Source organism: Sciurus carolinensis, chromosome 4 (genome assembly GCF_902686445.1).
Source record: "Sciurus carolinensis chromosome 4, mSciCar1.2, whole genome shotgun sequence".
NCBI lineage: Eukaryota > Metazoa > Chordata > Mammalia > Rodentia > Sciuridae > Sciurus > Sciurus carolinensis.
In genome coordinates this window covers 11,944,656-11,965,332 of record NC_062216.1, presented here as the reverse complement: position 1 = coordinate 11,965,332, position 20,677 = coordinate 11,944,656, and the positions used below count along the sequence as shown (strand labels likewise).

The 20,677-nt window shown below is 48.3% G+C and overlaps 1 protein-coding gene across 1 annotated transcript in view; it reads right to left on the bottom strand.

Annotated features, from left to right (window-relative positions):
* The window catches only part of Ebf2 (EBF transcription factor 2), a 180,164-nt gene extending 162,958 nt beyond the window's left edge, over positions 1–17,206 (bottom strand). The window contains exons 1-6 of the mRNA XM_047549273.1: positions 17,015–17,206; positions 14,511–14,667; positions 13,465–13,528; positions 13,152–13,207; positions 12,605–12,678; positions 6,302–6,370 (exon numbers count right to left, since the gene is read on the bottom strand). Of these exons, the coding sequence (XP_047405229.1) occupies positions 6,302–6,370; positions 12,605–12,678; positions 13,152–13,207; positions 13,465–13,528; positions 14,511–14,667; positions 17,015–17,145 (551 nt within the window). The 5' untranslated portion in view covers positions 17,146–17,206. The remainder of the gene's footprint in view (positions 1–6,301; positions 6,371–12,604; positions 12,679–13,151; positions 13,208–13,464; positions 13,529–14,510; positions 14,668–17,014) is intronic.
* Between the last annotated feature and the right edge of the window lie 3,471 nt (positions 17,207–20,677).

The window sequence follows — 20,677 nt, the reverse complement described above, 5'->3', positions numbered from 1 at the left end:
TGGTAAGAGCTCCTATAAATTACTGATGAGCAAGGATGACAATTAGCACTCCTGACACCCAAACCTAGCCACACATCTAGAATCAGAGAAATTAAAGCTGGAAGGTGACATAAAGGTCACCCATCATTGCATTATACAGACAGGGTAACTGAGGCTCAGATCTCTATAGCATTAGACAGCTATTGATATCCTACCAAACCTGTCACAGAGTTAAATGGGACTTGTCAGAGTTAAGTGACACTCAGGGTCAGCAATACCCACTGCATCCTGAAAAACAGATCACCTCTCTACTGCCCCCACCAAAATTTGTTTTGTTGTTTTTTTAACTGGGAATTGAACCCAGGAGCATTTTACCACTGAGCTATACCTCCAAATTTTTTTAAAATTATTATTATTTTGAGACTGGATCTCAGTAAGTTGTTTAGGGACTCAATAAGTTCCTGAGGCTGGCCTCAAACTTGTGATCCTCCTGCCCCAGCCTCCCAAATCACTGGGATTATGTGCATGTATCACCAAGCCCTGCCCACTAGAGGTTCTTACACATCATGTTGCCAGCCTTTCCACCTTCAAGAACTCTGAATTCTGGAAGGTTTTTCCCTCTTCCATAACAACGTCGTCCCTCTGTAACATCTACCCATTGACTAAATTCCAATTTCACCACTGACACTGGCTATGTGACCTTGGCTGAGTTACAGTTACATAACTCCTTAATGTTATTTTATTCTCTCCTATAAAATTAGGATTTTTATCAACCATTGAAGATTACTTAAGAAGGTTATTTAATTAGTACAATTGCTAAGCACAATGTCAGCACACAATAAGTACCAATTAAATATTAGATAAACATTTGCTAAATATGTATCTGATATATCTGGCTTGCAATACCTGACAAAAAAGAGAGAGTGGTCACAGCCTGAAAACTGGCCTTGGTGGCCTAGGACTGCAGGAATATGCTGGACTTTGCAGAGTTGGGTCTACTTAGGGCTCAGTTCCAACTAGAACTACCTAGAATTCAGTACCCATATCTACCTCTGCGATGGAAGGGACAATGGGATTAAAAGAAGAATCTATACTACAAATCAAGAAAAGACCAATAAGTGATTCACTTAATAAATTAACAAAAAGAAAAACTCCAAGTGTCCAGGACCAATGCAAACTTCTGGAGCATGCAAGGCGGGGCAGTAAGAACTTTACTCCCCCAGTTATTTTCTAAAAGTTCTCATCCCACAAATAGCACTTGACGGGAGTTCAGTGATAATATTCAAGAGAGCAGAATAACAAGAAAGACCCAGACAAAGAGGGTTCAAGCTTGTGCTTGAAAGGAACAAGGTAATCTGTGAAGCGTGGAGAGAGAGGAAAAAACCATGCCAAGTGACAGGGAAAGGCCCAAAGAAGACTGGACCATAACTGAGAGCAGCTGGCAAAGATGTCCATCAAGATGGTGGCAAGAGAAAACTTCATGTAAAAGAAATAGACACACCCATTAGGATGGCTGCCATCAAAAAATAAATAAGTAGCAGAAAATAACAAGTGTTGGTGAGGATATAGAGAAATGGTTACTCTTGGTGTACTGTTGGTGGGAATGTAAAATGCTGCAACCACCCACTGTGGAAAAGAGTAAGGTGGTTCCTCAAAAAGTTGAAAATAGAATTGTCACATGATCCAGCTATTTCACTTCCAGGTAGATTCCCAAAATAATAGAAAGTAGGGACTTGAACAGGTACTTAAACACCCAATTTCATAGGAGCATTATTTCCAATACCAATAGGTCAAAACAACCCCAACGTCCATTACCGGATGACTGGATAAATAAAATGTGGTCTATGCATACAATGAAATATTATTCAGCCTTAAACAGGAAGGGAATTCTGACACATGCTACAACTTGGAGACACCTTGAGGATATCATACTAAGAGAAATAAAAGGACAGAGTATAAGATGCCACTTAACATGTGGTTCAGAGACAGAAAGTAGAATGGCAGATACAAGGGGCTATGGGAAGGAAGCAATGGGGAGTTGCTTAATAGGAAGCAGTTTCAGTTTTGCAAGATAAAGAGTTCTGTAAATGAGTGGTGGAGACCATGGCACAACAAGGTGAATGTATTTAACACCACCAAACAGAAATCTTAAAAATGAGTAAGATGATAAAATTATGTTATCCATATTTACTAGGATTTTTAAAAAATTAAAGGAAGAAATTATCAGAAAAAGGTAAGGACAATAAACTCCAGATATTTGGGGGGAAAATCTTTTGAATAAGAGTCATTCTGTTGTTCATTTTGCTTCTTGCAAAAGAAAATAAGCAAAACACACCAACACTTAAAACGGTTCTCCCAGGAAAAGAAACAGAAATATATGAGATGAATGTACCAAGACAAAGCCCGGGGTGTTTACCATGTGACAAACAGATTGGACCTGCCCTCTTTATAGAAAATGCCATACCAGGATTCCCATGGGCAGAAGCATCCTTCAAAGATTCAAGAGGAAATCTTGCCTTCTGTAACATCTGACTTTTATGGGGCTTTGGTCAGGACAGAACAATAGGGACTCTCTTCTCTCCTACCAATGAGACAGTCCCTAAAATCCCCTTCCTATGAACCACCAGGTTACCCTGAGACCCAGAGACCCAATATTCAGAAGAAGCAACCCAACAGAGAGAATCTGAAGAAATCTCAGGGGTTGGAGGATAGCTCAGGGGGAGAGAGCTTCCCTAGCAAGCATGAATCCCTGGGTTCAATCCCCAGCATTGCAATAAAATAAAATTAAAATAATAAAGTTGCACAGGAACAAAGTTCAGCCCATGACAAGGTGAGTTCAAGCTCCCCTCTGGAACCACAAATGGAAACCAGCCTGAGCTTTTCTTTCTGTTCACCGCACAGGTCTAATGGGCAAGACCCAGGCTGAAGACCACAGAAATGGTCGTTCCACTGGTTCTTCTGTTTGGTGACATTCTGCCTTGTGTTTTTTCTAGACAGGGACTTTTGATTTTTGCACTAAAAATCAACAAGCCCTTCTCTCGCACCCCAACTCCCCAAAGTTTCACGCAGAGGGGGGGCTATTGCTGGAGACTCTGGATGGTGCCAGGCTCTGTCACCACCTGGCCTATGGTTGAGGGAGGCAGTTGCCCAAGAATTCACAAAAGCATGCTGAAGAGACAATTGAAATACAAAATAAACTTGTTTCTAGAGAGATCAAGGCAGGGCTTCATTTAGCAGGGGAAGAAAAACACTCCAAGTTTGGGGCTCGGTCCTGGGAAATAGAGAACTATGTCCCTGAAGAGCCACCCCTATGGTAAAAGCCAACGGTTGTCAACCAAGGCACCGCAAGGTGGTAAAAGCTATTTTTTCATGTTTCATGCAGCCTCTCGCAACCTGAATACGTATACGGACACGGTCGTACAGGTTCCTTGAAAATCATGTAACTCTGTGTTGGAGTTGAGGTCTCTCACGTGGCTGAGGCGATGCTGGTTTTCTCATTCTGAACAAATTCTGACTGGCCATCGATGAGGTCAAAGACATACCTGAGATGAGATTTTTGTCTCCCCTTCCCATTTCGTTATATGTCTTTAATTAATAAAACATGGAATTGCAGCTACATTAACACTCATCCATTGCAGTTTGTAAGGCAAAATCTTATAAGACCCCCAAGTTCATGAAGGCAAAAATGAAAGGATCCTTAGGGGTTAAAGTTTGGAAGCACCCTGAAGCCTCCCCTCCTCCAGGAACCCACACTCACTATTGCAAGGGAATAGACAGGCTTCCCTTGAGCCAGGATGGAGCGAGCCTGTTAAGTGAGGAGACTCGAAGAGAGACAGTGTAAATTAACTGCATCTAGTGAGGTTGGGTGAGAAGGGGGAGGAGATAATTAGCTGGCATTATAGGAACAAGGGCAAAGGAGAGCGTTCTATATTTACTCAGAGGAAATCTGAAATAGACTACTTTGCACCCATTTGGTGCTCCGTGAGGGAACGTGCGGCAGATGTTGAACCCAGGGACCAGATGCACAGCTCAGCCAAACCTCTGGATGATGCGAGGCACCCCCTCTCACAAACAGAAACCTGACTTCCTGCCCCTTTGCTTCTGAAAATGAAGGAGAGAAGACTAAGGCACGCCAAAAGAGACATCCGGGAGCAGTAAGACAAGGTTTTGGTCAGGGAACAATATCTCCAAACAAAAGCCAGACAATAAGGAAGGCAAACAAATGCATGTGTTTATAATAAAATGGGTTCTCTTAAAATCCGATCCTGGCCAGTTTATGGTACCCTTTGGTGTGTATGTTTCCACATGTAGACGGGTAACATTTCGGAAGTAACACATATTTCAAGTGATGCAGAGACATCACTGGGTGGTTTTATTGTGCATAGAACAGTAAAAATAAATGCCACCGTCACATAAAACTCCATAATATGCAGCCAAGATACAATTTCCACCTTCCTGGAAGAATTTAAGGCATTCTAGCACAAACTATAAAAGCACCTACTATGAAATCTCCTCTCTCCATAGATGCCAAAGAAGTCCTTCCTTTGGTGCGTACAACATGCGTATGGCCTCAGAGGAAAACATAAGCGCGTCCAGCTGTCTCCATGGATGCAGTTTACATGTAACTCTTTAAAGAACCGCTGCTCTGTGCAGTCATTAGGCTGTGGCTTGTAAGATGTAAGGGCAGGCTAGCACTTATAGGTTTGCAAACACTTCTAAAGCTGGTTTATGGGGTGTTTATGACAAGAAAAGATGTAACAGGCATGAGGTTAGGGCACCGTCTTGAAAGAGGTGCTCCAGTAGTGGAAAGACTAGATGGAGATCCGCAGCTCAGGCTACATGCTGCAGAGGACAGCACTGCATCTAGCCTGCCCTCAAGTGCTGCCAGCTCCCCAGGGGATCCCAAGGACATCCTGGGAAGTAGAAGTCAACGCCATGTGCTATCAGCAGATCCAACCCATAAGTCAGGACAGAAAGGGAGCGTGAGGGTGAGGTTGTGGCCGTGGGAGGGGCCGAGCCTAGCAGTAAGGACAGCTGTGTTCTAGTGTCAGCTCTGCTCCACCAGCTGTGACCTGTGGGCAAGTCATGCCACCGCTCTTTGGTTCCGTTTTTTCATCTATAAAGTGAAGACGAATGACCCCAAACTGTCTTCATAAGTCCGTATACTTAAGCTTGTCTGCACTTGCAGAAATACCAGCGGAAACCCCAAACAGCCCCATTAAGCGACAAAGGCACCACATACATCTGACAGTCTCCATGTGCCTATCATCCTCTTACAGGCTCAGCGAACACTGCAAAGCTGCCGCTGATATTTTGGCCACCTCCCGGCAGCACCCTTGGGCCTATCACTATAGACGCTGCTGCAGAACAGAGATGCTGAGGGCTTTGTCCAAGGTCAGAAGCTAGGACAGGACCAGAATCCCAGCTTCCTCAATTCCTCCAGCTATGCTATACTTTCCACGAAGAAACCAAGCTGGCTTTCTGGGAAGAATGCCAGAGGTTCCATTCTCCCAACTGAGAATTCATTGGAATATTGGAATAACAACTTTGGAGACTGTGGTCTCTCCAATCCATTTCAGGACCTGGCTAGAAACATGAAAACCCAAAGAAAGAAGCAATGGGGAATTATTCCGTTTTTTAACGAAAGAGAAAAAATTAGGGGTGGGAATATGGGGTTTCTTAAAAATTACATGATTGCTGGAAGTTAATTTGGTATTTTTTTCATTGGTTTGTGAGTTCTGTTTCCAATCACAAAAACAGACAGCTGAGGATGCTTGAATCACATCTCAGTGAATTAGCATCTTGTCCCAGAGAATCTTTCCCGCTCTGATATAACAGAGACCCCAGAACGTAGTCCTCTGTGGTGGAACAGAATCTCCCTCAGTGCTAGAGAGAACTTGTCACAAGGCCCTACCCACACTGTAGTCTCAGTGGCTGGGCTTCAAGCTCTGCAGTCTCTAAGCATGGAGAAAGGACACTACTTAATGTGGGGTGCACTGCCTCTCCTAGCAAACAGACTGAGGTCAAAACCTGGAGAGGTGGCAGACTTCTCCCTCCTTTACCAAACACACTTCTTGTTGGGCTGGACTCAGCACACCTGGAAAGGAATCCAGCGAAGCTTTAGAGATGTGTGTTCTATAAGGAAGATCAAGACTCCTTCCAGAAGAAGCCAATCAACAAGAGGACCCCTTGCTGTCCAGCTTAATGCCTTGGAGGTAACTCGAAAACAACCTTACAGCCCAGCCAAGTGGTCGGTACTTAGGGTCAAGACTCGTGAAGGAAAGAAACCAAAAATGATCCAAAAGTCAGGTGTTCCCCCTACCTGTCGATGATGACAGGGTCCGAAGGAGTCTCATTCCGATTTCCACAGCTTTTCTTTTCACAACATCGACTATAAGTAGGGAGGAAAGCAAGAGAGGAAAAGAATTTTGTTATATCAGAAAAAAAAAAAAAGCACCATTGAGCATACAAGGTGAGAATATTCACAAAAAAGAACGTGTCCAAGCTCTAAGCTGCCCGAGGGCAAAATGTGTGACCATGTTTTATTTTAAAAAAAGAAAAACTTGAACCTGAACCTGAAGCCAAAATATATTCAAAATATGCTCATTCACATCCTCACTCTGGGACTTACGAGTTGGCTAATTCTTTGAATCACAAGTTTCCCAAGAGCCAGATTTGTATCTGAACCACGGGTGGTTGGATTTTAAGTTCTCCAAGGTCCCTCCCAGGCTGGGGTTCAGTGATTTTATGATTTCATATATTAGTTCTTTTTATCCCAATAAATATTTGGAGAAAGCAGCAAAAGGAAAATGTATTAAATAAACCACAAGCAGGGCTGGGGTTGTAGCTCAGAGGTAGAGCACTTGCCTAGCATGTTTGAGGCTCTGAGTTTGGTCTCCAGCACCACACACCCAACAAAAAAAAAAAAAAAAAAAAAAAAAAATAGACCATGAGTAGCTACTTGGATTATCATAAATTTTGTTGATATAATACCTTTCTCTGGAGAAGTTGGTGTGCTTTATAAACATTTATTCATTCACTCATTTCCACCATTTCTCAAAGTCAAAGGAAGAAGAGCAGATCTCTGGTGGACATTTTTAAATAGGAAGAAAATGAGGCAGGGAGCTGGGGCACAGACTCTCCAGTAATTTTTATCAAGTTCAAGACAGAAATGGGACTTGACCAGATATCAGTCCCTGTCCTAAAAACTACTTCTCAACACTTCCTCCTTGCAAAGTGCTGGGTACCTGGATGATCCATCAATGCTGAGAGAGGAAGAGAGAAGAGGAGCACCCAAAGCAATGACAACAGAGAGAAATTACCCAAGAGAACCTGAGAGAGAGAGCAAAATACTCCAATCCAAAGGCATCTGCTCAAAATACAGAGACAAACCTGAGAAAGGAATGAATGACATATGGCCCACCTGCAACTACAGCTTACCAGGGCCCTGGACCTCAGAGTACCTATTGGCTCATTTCAAATGCATTATTCACTAACAACTGCAGTTGAGTTAAGATGGAACCTCAACAGGTTTACAAGAAAACCATGGTCACCTATAGCAGGTGGAGAATATGTCTAAAGTTAATAATAACCAAAGTACCCATAACTGTGACCTTTCCCAGGACGGTTTCTCTGTAGCTTAGGCTTGTGTTGCACCATAGAAAATTGCTGAACTGGAAATCAGGGCTCTGGCATCTAACTCTTCACTAACCAGTTGCATGAATTTAGTCAGAGCTCTAATCCCTCTGAGTTGATAAAGAAAATGAAAATGTTGGATTAGGTTATCTCCAGAGTCCCTTCCAGCTTTAAGTTTGCGAGACTATGGGATTCCTTGAGCACCCTTTGAAACTGATGGGGTGAGACAAAATGGGAAGCCCTGTGGCAACCAGGACCCACAGGCCTGCCCCAGGCCAGTCACAGATTTACTTTGGCTCTCTTTGTGGCTTTCAGCCTCTCTGATTTCCACAGAATCAAACATAAACAAATTAATATTTTAAAACTTTTAAAGCAGGCCTCTCTCGTACAGGGATGCGTGGATTAGTTGGTGAACAATTCTACGCCCTCAGAAAGTAAAACACACCTGAAAGAAGCTAAAACATTTTCAGCAAATGGGCACAATGAGGCTTTAAGAAATTTAATCAAATTAGTAGAAAGTAAAAGAAAATTTGTCTCAACTTTTCTAAATACCAGAGTTTGCCATTGGGACTTTCTGAAATAATATTTGGCCTTTGAAATTATATTAGGTCTTAACTTTTTAAAAATTCAATCTATCCCAAGATTAACACCAATAAAAATGCTGGCCAGCTGCACTCCCACCCCGCAAAGCCCTTGTCTCTCCTCCCAACTCCCAACCCCCACCCATTTCCGGCTGCCACCTCTCCTGTTCCTAGAGCATTGCTTATGTCAACGTATACCTTAGCAGCTCAGGCAAACCACTTTTCTTAGCAACACAATTTCAAAAGACCCATACATGCTAGTTACCAAAAAGGCCTTCAAGTCAGACCCTCCTTTGACATCACCAGCTTGTCAACCTAACCCCAAATATGTGTGCAATGCTGGTACAATTTAATTACACGAGCACACACTGTCAGAATGTGCCAGCCTGTTCGGTTTGGGTAGGAATGATTCTGAGGAAGCCAAGTAAGTTTGCAAAATTGCTCAGCTGAATTCAGCTGCTTTCCATGGGGATTTCCTCCGGCGGAAAAGAAAAACAGATAAAAATGTAAGCCTGGTGCCAGTGTAATACAAAGTGGAGAATCCACTCAGGGAAGTAAATGATATGCAAAGGAAAAATGCAGAGAAACACCAGGGCCCCGTCCTCTATTTTCCAACAGGAACATATTTAAATATAATCTCTAATGTTAATATTTAGAACAGAAAAAATTATATAGACAGTTACTTGGCTATTGAACTACAATAATAGTAAAAGCATAAAAATATCTGATCCCCAGAACCACACACACAAAGTGTAAAAGTAATAGGACTTGTTGTATTTGCCCCATTTGATCCCTTCTTAAAATTTCTACATTAGCCAAAGCAAAGTTCTTTTCTCTTTTAAGAAAAACTCTCATTAATGTTTCAGTTGTTCTTTATTTTGTTCCTTACATGACATCCAGACCTCATGTCAACATTATTAATAACACAAGCAGAGAGACAAGGAGAACGCATGACGTTTAGGAAACCACACTGCAAACAATGCGGATCCTGGGTCCCTGAATTACCCAGATGACAAACTCAATCCTGCCTTTCCTTTGCTGTAGAGGCAAAGCCAGAACGGCCAACTTGGGGCTCAGCTATTTCAGTTAAAAGGCTCTTAAGGTTATTTTCCAACCTACAAGTCACTAAGGTTCCTGGGAAGTGTTTCTTTTCACTGACAATGACTGTAAGATAGGAAAATAATTAAATAAATAAAACACAGAAAAGAGGAAACTGAACTTGGCAATAGGTTGCGATTGTGTTTCTAACTACCCCAGAGGGGTGGGGGGGCTCCTCTCTGCTAATGAATGAAAATGAAAGCGGTCCTCTGAGTCTGTCTGGCCTGGTGTGGTTTATTTTGTTCTATACTCATCGGGAGACCCTTCTTCTTGAAACACTCTCGATTTGCTTACAGGCCCCTTTCCTCCTCCCGGTCTCCACAGGGTGTCTTTGAAGAGGTGAAGAGGAAGAATAAGTCAAGCTGGGAGGTGGAGAGAATATGAAAAAATGTATCACAGTCCTGACTCTTACCTGCATCTTTCAGAAAGAGAAAAAAGAAAAAGATAAAAGATGTCTGGGGAAGAAAATAAGAAGAAGCACCCCAATCCTGGACAGAGGGTGTCCAGTCTGCCCAGCTCTGGCTCTTCATAAGCTAACGTGTCCCTCTCCCCTCCAAAATCGTTTTTTAAAATTCAACCCTCAACTTTCAAAAATCTGTCTCTAATTTCAAACTCAAATAAGCGCACAGCATGGTGGCTTTTGTTTTGTTTTCTTCTCCCCAACTCCTCCCTGCGATTGCATAACAAAAGTGTCTAAATTCACACCATCTGGCCGATAAAGACACTGGCCCCACTGCCCGGCTGGCCCATCTGATTAGGGCCCTGTCTAGCCTGCGCCTTGTGGCGAAAAGTCACAGCTGTGGGGTTTGCTCGCGCTCAATACAACTCTGTTATTAGCCAGCTGTAGGCCTTGAGAAGACTTCTGTTCAAATTATAATATCTTTTAACCCTCTGAGCATTGAGGGCACAGGGGGTGGCTGGCAGCAACATAACCACTAGATTTCTCCTCGCTAATAATTGGCAAAATGAACTAAAAGCAAAGCAGAGAGGGGGAGGAAGAAGTTATTCCTAAACAGATTTATTTTGTCCCTTTGCTTTGTTATACACACACACACACACACATACACACACACACAAAGCTAAACACCAATTTAGAAACCTTTTACTAAAGATTATAGGATTATAGGACATAAAATCATTCCGGCAATTGCCCAGGTATGCCACATAACACGGTGCAAATGAAATTAAGTATGTTCAATATTCATTGAAAAACAAGGATATCTGATCCATCTCCCCAACATTGACTGCTATAACCAGCTCGTAAAATGTGGAAGAAGGAACTTGCTCCCATACCTGGAGAATCAACTAGCTCTGACAGCTTGAAAGAAAACTTCCCTTTCAGATGCAGCTAATATTTGCCTTCACTCACCTTGTCTCCCAACACACACACACACACACACACACACTAGACAGGACCCATCCAATGGATCATTTATTTGCCCATAATTAATATTTGTTTTAAATTCTAGTTTGGGAAGAAAATAGCAGAGCACCCTCCCGGTCTTCAATGCAGAGAAGTTACAGTACATTAAATTTTTATATTGTGTTACTAATGCAGACTAAACTAGAGGCTTTAAAAATTGATGCTGCTACTTAAACAGCATAAAATGAGGAGGATTTGATTGGGCTTAAAAATAAAAATGTCAGCCTCAACTACAGCTGGATGGGGGCGTGCAAGTATTATTTAAAGGGATAGGTATAATTCATGAGACAACGGGTTAGTTTGGAGTTGTTTTCTTTTAAGAAGGTTATCTCTCCAGACAGAGGCATTAAAAAGTGTAGAGAAGAATAAAAATCCTCTTTAACTTACCAACCAAATTATAGCATTCTGACTATTTAATCTAAGTATTGCATGCAAGTACATCATGAAGTTGTATTTTCTTTCTGAACAAATTTATCAAGGGGCTCTGGGATAATGGAATATCTATCTTCTTACTTCATCACCCAACTCCTCACCAAGCTATTCAGGAAAGGAGCCTCAGTCCCCCTCAGTGGAGGACCCTGGCAGAGTCAAACTTTGCATTTAACAAGTTTGTTTTTCTAAAACTTGGTCAAAACCAAAACAAACATGTCCAATTGTTATGATTTCTTCCTGACTGGGTTGAGCAGGGAATGCTTCAGGGAGCTGCCCATAAAATAGTCCATACTCAATCAGATGGCCTGCAATTACCCAAAACTAGCAAGTCTGGAGGTGGGAACCCTTCGCTGAAGCAAGAGCAGGTTGAGGAAGAATTGAGGTTTTCCCTCCCATCAGATTTTGGAGGGGAGAAAATGCTGTATAGAAAAGAGTTCTAAATTTTTAAAATAAAATAAGCATGCTCTTCCCAGAATTTCCTTCATATATCCTTTCTCATTTGCAGTGGGATCCTCAACAACCAGCCCAATACACCTGCAAACACTAGGCATTCAAAAACTATTTGTTGATTGGTTAAGTGTGTGGATGAATTCCATCTTCTTAATTTTTTTTTTTTTTAATTTTCTTCTAAGCAAGTAGAAGACAAGGGACAATGTGCGGGACTCGAAGCGGAATACACCAGTCTCTGAAAGGCGGGTGGGAAAACTGTAGGAACCCAAGCAAACAGCACCTTTCTCAAAGTGACCCTCGGGATCCAGCTGTTGCTCCGGACCCCAGACCTCCCCACCAGACGGGACTCTCCCGGCTGCTCAATTCACAGGTGGGGACCAGGACTGGTCTTTCCACAGGGTAGCTCCTCCTGACCAGAGAAACACCTTCAATGTGAAGTGATAGGAGAAGCGACCTCCCCGCAAGGAAAGAAAGACACCTTGTTGCAGGTGCCTAGGTGCAGGGAAATACCCGGGCAACGGGCCGCTCAATACTCTGGTGGTTCCCGAGACCAGACGAAGTTTCCAGGGCTTGGACTCAGTAACTCCACAAGTGGCTCCACCCGGAAAGCCACCCCAGCGGGCAGGGTGGGTATTTAGCATAGCCGGCCTCCAGCCGAGAAATTCAGGGAAAGCCCTAATCCCCAGAGTTGATCACCAACCCTGCTTGGGGTAGCCCAGACCCTTCGCCAGCGCTTTTGCCAAAGGTGGACGCGGAGACTTTCCACTTGGCTGGGGAAACTCTGTGACGCCAGGGTTTGAAAATTTGAATCTTCTGGTTTTGCTTTCTAGTCCTAACAGATAGGCTCTCAAAAACTGACCTTAAAAGGGATGAGGGTTCTAGGGAATCTGTCCCAGGGAATGTCCAACGGGAGCCTTCGCTTCTGCAAGTTAGTCCCGAGCAAGTGAGCCGGGCAGGTAGGTTAGCCGGCTTTCTAGTTAAGCCCAGAGGAGAAGGTGGCTCTTACCTGCACATCACCTCGTGTGTCAGAAGGACTCGGCACATCTCCGGATTCTTATTCTGTCCCTCATAAGCTATAGGCTGAGACCCGGCCAGGGACAGGAAGGGAGGACATGTAGCAGGGCAGAAATACAAAGAAAGAGGGGACTTTAGAACAAGAACAAAATTCTCTCCCTCTCACTACCTGCTACCCCATTAGCAAGTCCTGCTTAGGCGGAACTGAGCAGTTGCCTGTTACCTCAACTGAAGAAATAACAGAAGTTTGCCCCATAGTTCTTTACAAAAAGGAATGTTTGGGGGGACTGAATCTCCCAATTGTTTCCTCTCTTTATCCCTTTGCTCTCCTCCCTCTGCCCCCAGGGGCTCCAAAACCAGATAGACACAGGACATTGGAAAGAGAGGAACAAAGAAGTATTCCCAGAATAGACAAGAATGTGGAGAGGAGTTTGAAGTCTGACCCAGGAAATCATGCAGGAGGGTGGAAGTCAGAGACAAGCTGAGGAGTTGGGGGCCAGAGATTGAAGCAGAGGAGCCAAGGGGCCCATTGGGCTCACCTGCTTGGTGACTGAGTCGATGAGCCTGACATAGAGGTCCTGCTCCGTGCGGACACCTACGGGAAGGGGAGACCAGCAAGAGTCAAGGACTGCAGAGCCCTCTCTCCCACACCCAAGCCCTTCCCTGCCCTGTGGTCCAGGCCCAGGCTGAGCTGTCCAGGAGCGGAGACCTCCCAAATCCCAGCCCCGGAGCAAACCTCCCACAGCTCTGCACTCCCAAATCTGTCTGCCAGTCATTTCTGCAACGTCTTCCAGGAAAGGGAGATGTGCTGGGTCCTCACTGGCTACCCGTGCCAGCCTACGGGATGCTCACCATTGCTGTACAGGAGTTGTAACTTGTAGTGGGTGCCGTTGTTGGTCTTCTCGTTGCCTTGTTCCTGAAAAGATGGAAGACTTTCGATTCCCTGGCATTTCAGTCCCCCAAATGAGGGAAACAGGAAAGAGTGCTTCACTATGCCACCTCCCGACACTTTGAACAGCCCTCTGGTCCAGCCCTGGGTCAAAGGGCAAGAGCCCCTGCCTGCCACTGACTACCTCAGAGGCTTGCCAAGCCGCTTCGGAGATAACCCGACACCACCGCAAGGCTGTTTAGACAGGCCCCATCTGGTCTATCTATCCTTAGGAAACCCCAAGGCTTCTCTCAGAAGAAGGGTGAAGGGACCTGTCATTTGAAAGGGCAGAACTAGACCCTATCCCGCTGAAACCCCAGCACCAAGACTCAGAGCTCAGGAACCAACCAAGTCCCAGGTTCAAGTGGGAACGCTACAGCTCAGGTGGCACAGCTGAAGAAACTGAGGTCCAGTAGGTCAAGAGATTTCCCTCTGGTCACGTATCAACTTAGGTTGACCGCCATCTATTTGAGATCAAACCCAGTCCCCAAATCCAGGCTTGAGTTCCAAGGAGGTGCTGCCTTGGGGAGTAGAAGAGAAGGCTTCTGGGTGGGGACATGGGTCAAGGCTGGACTTTGAGATTCCACTGTAGGACTGATTCAACCCACCCCGTGCTACCTGGCAGGTGAAAATAATGAAAATAACCCAGAGGAGGGCAGCGCAGCCTTGGATACACTTTTTAATTATGGTCTAGTTCGAAGGGCTTTTGATCGGTGAGTATTCTATGGTCTCACACTGCTAAGGACCCCTAGATTCAGTGCACTCAGACGCTGGGCCTCTAAACCGTGGGTGCGGGAGTGGGGGCCGGGAGGAGGTGCGGGAAAATCTAGGGATTTAGAGGCTGGGGGTGAGAAGCCTCGATTTATCATCCCTGATGATGCGAGCAGAAAAGTGTCGCAAGTGACAGATGGAATCTTTAGTGCTCTGCAAGGAGGGAGTTATTGGGGGGCGGGGGCAGGGGTCCTCTTACTTTGTCGTTCTCCACAAAGTCCACGAAAGCTGTACGCTCGATCTCCACCGGCTGCCCCTGCCTGTCGTAGAGCGCCAGGACGAAATGAAAGAAGTTGGATTTCCTCAAGTTAGAGGGAGGCTGCTTCTCAAAGTGGGCACGGGACAGGGCGACCCCACTGCACAGGAAGAGACAGGTGGGACACCGGACACAAAAAGAGAGAAAAGACACGCCGTTACTAACGTGCCCAAGAAACGTGGGCAAGGTCCACGTCCCAGGTCCAAGTCCTGGGCCTGTCAAGTCTTTTATCAGTTCCGATTTAGGAGTAGAAACTCCTTAGAGGAGTCCAAGAGGCCATGAGGGCAAATGGCAGGGCCGTATCTGGGGCCGCTTCCACCGCCCAAGTGTTCCACCACCAGGTTGTTCTGTTGGGCCTTTGGTGGAACTCGAAAGACCCGGGCTGCCACAGCAGGTCCAGAGCAGTCCCCCACCCCACCCCCAAGGCGGCGCCCACAGCTGGATCGCTTCACTAAGGTGAGACTCGGGGTTAGGGGACATAAGCGTTCCGTTTGCATCTGAAGAAGTGACTCCTTTACTTCATCTTTATCCAAATCACTGCCCACACACAAGGCTGGGGGTGAGAACCCTGAAGGGCGGGTGGAAAGCCTCGAGCCCAAGTCTCGTTCCTACAGGCCTCACCCCTCTGCTTCCCTCGCTCTTCCGAAAAGTTGCATCTCAGACAGTTCCGCGGAAACCGCGCGACCAGCACTGCGGAGGTCGCCATACTGGACACCTTAGGTCCCTGGGTCCCTGGGAGTGGAGAAGCCGGATTGTTAGGAGGCAGACCGCGTCCTAGCCTGAGCCCCAGGCCATCCGGGTACAAGCTGCGTTGCCCGGCGGCGCCAGCCAAAGCCACGAACCGTGAAACCCAAGTCGGGGGACTACTCCGAAGGCGGCCTCCGAGAGCCTTGAATGTGAACGCACATCTTCCTGTCTACCTGTCAGGACCAGTGCTAAACTGGCCACCAGATCCATTTTTAACTAAAAGGTCGGGGCGCTGAGCGCACAGATGGCGGGAGCTGCCCCGCGGCGCTGAGGTCTCCGGGCCTCCTGCCCCGTGCACAAGCATTTTCGCTCTTTTGAAGGACGTCACATATTGGATAGAATGTCCCCAACTCGGGCTCCCTGTTCCAACTTTAACAAACTTTGATTCCGAAAAGGAAGGACAGTGAGGAAGGCGTCTTTCCCCAGCCCCGCTCAGAAAATGCGCCGCAGAGCGGGCTCTGCTGCTCAGCCTTCTTTCCCTCGGCTTGCAGCCCGGCTACTCCCAGACCGCTGCGGAAAGTCGCCGCCGCCGGCGTGCGGTCTGCCGCAAGGACACCGGCGCGTCCCGGGTTCCAACGGGCGGGCGGGCATCGCTGCCGGCCCCACTCCCGGGGCGATGCGACTTCTGCTTTCTCTCCTCCAAGAGGGCGGCCGGGTTCGCTCTACCCGGGACACCTGGAGACGTGGCCTGTCTGGGAAAGGGATGATTTCTCCGCGTGATGTCAGGACTTCAGGAGGAAGGCCCGGGGCGCAGATGCGGGCTGGGGAACGAGAGTTGAGGAAGAAGTTCGTGGGCTCTCTGGGAACAAGAAGGTTGCTTTCTCAGACAGGGACGGGAAGTTCACAAATCCCAGCTCAGAAGTGGTGACCGGGTAGAAAGAGGGGAATGTCGTGGGGTGACACCGCGGACAAGGTGGTGGCTATCCCAGCCTGCGGATGCTCAGAAACAGTCAACTTCAGCGACCCGAAAAACTGGAAGCCGGTGATCCCTGCAGCTTTCTGGCGGCGGATCTCCTTCCTCTCCTCTCTCTTCTTCAGCGACTCCTTCTAGTTATTCCTTCATCTTTTCTCTTTTAATTTCTTCTCTCCCCGCCTCCATGCATCTGGCACACTGTCTCAGAGCCGGGACCCTCTGGCCTGTCCCCCCTCCCAGAGCTCCCGGCCGCTCCACCTTCCCCGGCAGCGGCCGCGTTCTCTCCCCGCCTCCGCCGCCGCCACCATCCGGTCGCTGGGCTCCGGTTCTCCCAGAACCACCAAGATGTGGGAGTAGAGGCGCTCGCAGGCGGCGTGGGGGAAACCTGGTAGTGGCCAGGAAGTCGTCTCTGTTCTCGCGGTGGTAACTGCAGGCTCCGGTCCTCAAGCACGACAGGGGCCAGACAAGCTCACAGGAATGGGGCCGAGATGCGAGGCATTGGGTGTTACTTTATTTTTTGTCCCAGAGAGTGGACTGTGGGAAAGGAGTCGGGGAGAAACACAAATGACCCAGGCAGTTCAGAAACTCCAGTGTTGGCTGCCGGGTAAGTGTTCCCCTGACCGCTGCGACTTGCTCGCCAGAGGGAAAGCCCCAGCGTGCGGGGCCTGAAGGACAGATGGGGGTACCGAGAAAAGGAAAGAGATGCGGAGCAGGGGAGGGGGCACACTGAGAGACAGCGAGAGCAAGAGACTTTGAGAGCAGAATAATCGTGCGGTCGTCTCCTTACCTCTGCGCCGCGACATTGGCGTCCACCACGCCGACATTCCGGACCCAAGACCTGACCGAATCCATCTCCGCGCCCAGCGATTTCTCTTTCAGAGCTGGTCCTCTTCCTAAAGTATCTTGAATCCCAAACATTTAAAAAGTCTGATCCTTTACTGTCGCTTTAAAAATGAGTTTACAAAAACACAGTTCTGACCGTTCTCAACGCGGCAAGCAAACCGTCTCCTCCAAAGCAATCCAAGAAAAGGGGATCAAGTGCCGAAGTTTGGGTCTGTCTTGGGAAAAAAAAAAAAAAAAAAAAAAAAGTCCTTTGCTTCACGCGCGAGGTGCAGTATGATGTAGTCAAAAGTTTATGTTTTTATCCTCTGCAAGTTCAGATCTGCCGCTTCAGGCCCTTCACCCTAGGTCGCTCGCATCCTTCCAGTTGCAGAGCTGCCTCCAGAAAGTGGTCACAATTTAGAAGCATCACCTGTTCTGGGAGAAACAGGAGGAGATTGATAGCTGCCTAATCTCGCCCCTTCCTCCAGATCCGCCCTCCCTGCTCCTCCCCACGGTTCCAATTTAGGGGGAAAAAAATCCCCAACAGGATCAGTTTTAAAAGGAAGGGGAAGACCCGGAGCCGAAAGGAGGCGGTGGCTGCGAGCGCCGCTGAGCCGGGCTGCATCCGCGCGCCGGCCCCATGAATGGGTTACTACTGCCCGGGCCGCCGGAGGCGGAGCCGCGGCCCAATAAGGAGCCTCATTTGCATGGACGCTCGGGATTGGCCGGCGCCAGGCAAGCCAGGCCGACGTCCTCAGGCGGCGCGCACCACGCTCTGCGTTGCCGGGAGTCCGGGAGGTGAAAGGGGACAGAAAGCTGTGGGCACCGAGTCCTCGCCCGAACCCCGCGCGCGTGGCGTGCGCGGGATGGGGGCCCCCAAACCCTGAACTGAAGCAGGATAGCTGGGCCCTGCAGCCTAGGGACGCGCTGGCTCCACCTGGCCGCGGGAGCGGGGAAACCTCCGTGGATTTGCCTCTAGATGTAGGTTTTTGTAGCCTGCCAGGAGGCATGTTCATTTTCGGGTTTTGGATCGGTGTGCATGTTTGCGAAAAAGCGGAGTGTGACCACAAGTATTTTTGTTTTGTGCAAACGTTCCCCAGAGCGCCCAGCTCCCTGAACGGCTCTCCCAAGTCTCCTGGGATTCCATGGTGACATTAAGACTTTGTGTGCGGTTTGCAAGATGTTGGAGAAAAAAGGATATATAATGAAAGGCGGGAGTGGGGTGTGGACAAGCAAGGCTCAAGTGCTGTTCAAATAAATAATGACGGGGAAAACGGTAGAGGAGCTAAGAAAATATCCTCGGGCCGGCGCGAACTGGAGTCGCACCCGTGCAGATGAGAAGTTGCTGACAGATCGTGGCAGGCTTAGTGCGAGAGCTGCCGGGGTGCATCCCGGGAACCCCCTTCTCCCTCCTCCTGAGTTCCCAAAGCTGCCAGGAGCCGCAGGGGGGCAGCGGGGGAGTCACGGAAACTTTGCGTACCGAGCGCGGTGGCCGCGGTGCTGGCCCGCGGGCTGGTGACCGAGAGGCGGCAGCAGCTCCGCCAAACAGCTGAAACCCTAGACGGCTTTGTAACTACGCCCGGGCAACTCACGGTGCCTATTAAAAATCCTCCTGGCTGGGTGTTATTTTCTTGCTTCTCCTTTTGTATTCTGATCTGTGCATAGATCTGCTGCTGAAATCTAGAACACCAGCGCGAAAACAGATTTGAAGACAATGAATGCAAATCTGTGCTCAAAGACCATCTGCCGTGGAGGAGACAATCAGCTGTTCCACAGTTCGAACGACTGCACCCGAGTCTCCCGGCCTCATTACGCACAGGGCATTTTACGAAAGCCTGGATTACATTCAGGAGACTTTCCTCCCCACCCCACACACACTTAGGTCTTAGTTTTGCGCATCAATTGACACCCGACCAGATCCCTTAGGTGTAGGTGAGCACTCACAAATGAACTACGAGGGTTTGCCGCTAGAGGACACAGCTCCTTGCAACTCCTTTGCCTGCGTGGATAGGAAGCTTGCGCTTTCAGAGAATGAGGCTTTCTTAAGAAAGGGATCCGTGCGACTCCACATCACCACAGGGGCAAACAGAGACCCCAGACTGTGTAGACGAGATAGCTCTCTGAAAGCACTGATTGTTACTAGAGAAATTCGCTAGAAAACGGACGGATATGCTCTGCATAGACCCAGGGTCGAGGGACTCGGGCAGTTAATTTGGGGGGAGGGGAGAAAAGGTGAAATCCTAGCCTCTGAGTTGTATTGAATGGGCTCCGAAACTCCGGGGCTTTAGCTGGCTCTTCCCTGTTGGACCAGGAAGGGTGAGAGGAGCCAGGAAGGACGATTGGGTATCAGAAAACGGAACCGGTGGGTTGTAAAAGTCAAGCCAGGAGTTGTTCAAAGAAAGAAGAGGGAAGATGGGGAAGAAATTTGCAAGGAATGAAATTTACTACCCTGTTTTTCAACTTGGCAATTTTCTGTTATATGCAGCCTTTGTGGATAATTCCGGCCCCTGCAAAAAATAACCACCAGAATCTTCCGTTCCGGCTCGCCTTTTTATAAATTTCTCCAAATCTCAAGCACCACCCCCCGCCTCATTCCCTTCCTTGTTTGGGGTCTGCTCCCAGCAGGGCCAAGGTCTCTGGTTTCTCCGCAAAAAGTGTGGATCGGTCTGTGAACCCTACAAAATATGCTATGAGCCTGGTGATCTTTTTTCCCAGGGAACCTTTTATCGGCTGCACTTCGACGCTGCCGGGGAAAGATGCCGAGAGTACCCCGAGGGGCCGCCAGTCAGCAGTGGGCCTGACCCTGGCCCGCTCACTCTTCCCCCAGGCTCAGGTTGGCTTGGGTTAAAGGGCAGAGCCAAGGTCGGGAACGCCGACTTTTCTCACCAGTAAACAGCTGCCACCCCAAATTATGCCCCTTAGGAAGCGAATGAATTGCTCCTTTCTGCCAGCTCCCCGCTCCAGTCGCCAGATCAGACCTTCGCGGAGGGCGTCCCCTTCCTCCGCCCCCCGTGACAAGTTCAGGGACCGCAGTGCCCCTCTGGGAGGTGGTTTATGGGCACTGTGGTCCCGGGACTTTGACCTGGTGGGGAACACCGCTCTGGGCTGGTTGCTCTAAGGGCGCCCTCCCCGCGGCGACTCGCAGCGATGGGGAACCGATGGCAGACGCGACGCCAGAGGTCCTCCGGGGGGCTAGCCCCAACGCAGAAATTCTCTCTTGCGCCGGACCAAGTTGCCTGGCGATTGCGGCGGAGGCGGGGGGCAGGGGCGGTGTTGTTACGTGCACCCCGGTGGCTCTTCGGCGAGTTGGGAGCATGTCTGCCAACCAAGTTGGGTTTAATTATGTTTGTATGGGTTTTGGGGAGGGGCGGCTGCAGAGTTGGCCACCCGCGCGGAAGAAGCGCTGATTAGCACTGGAGCGAGTAGCGTTGGTTGCGCCTCTTCCTATTGCCGGCGGCCACCGCGGAACAACCCTCCTCTTTCTAACCTGAAACACAAAATCCGCCCCGGGCCGCGCGGGGCCCGGCTGGAGCAGCTGCGGCCCGGGAAAGCCTGGCCCCGCCGCGATGCCGAGCCCGCGCGCGCGTCCCAGTCTCGGGCTGGCGAGCTCCGTTCCGTCTCTTGCCGG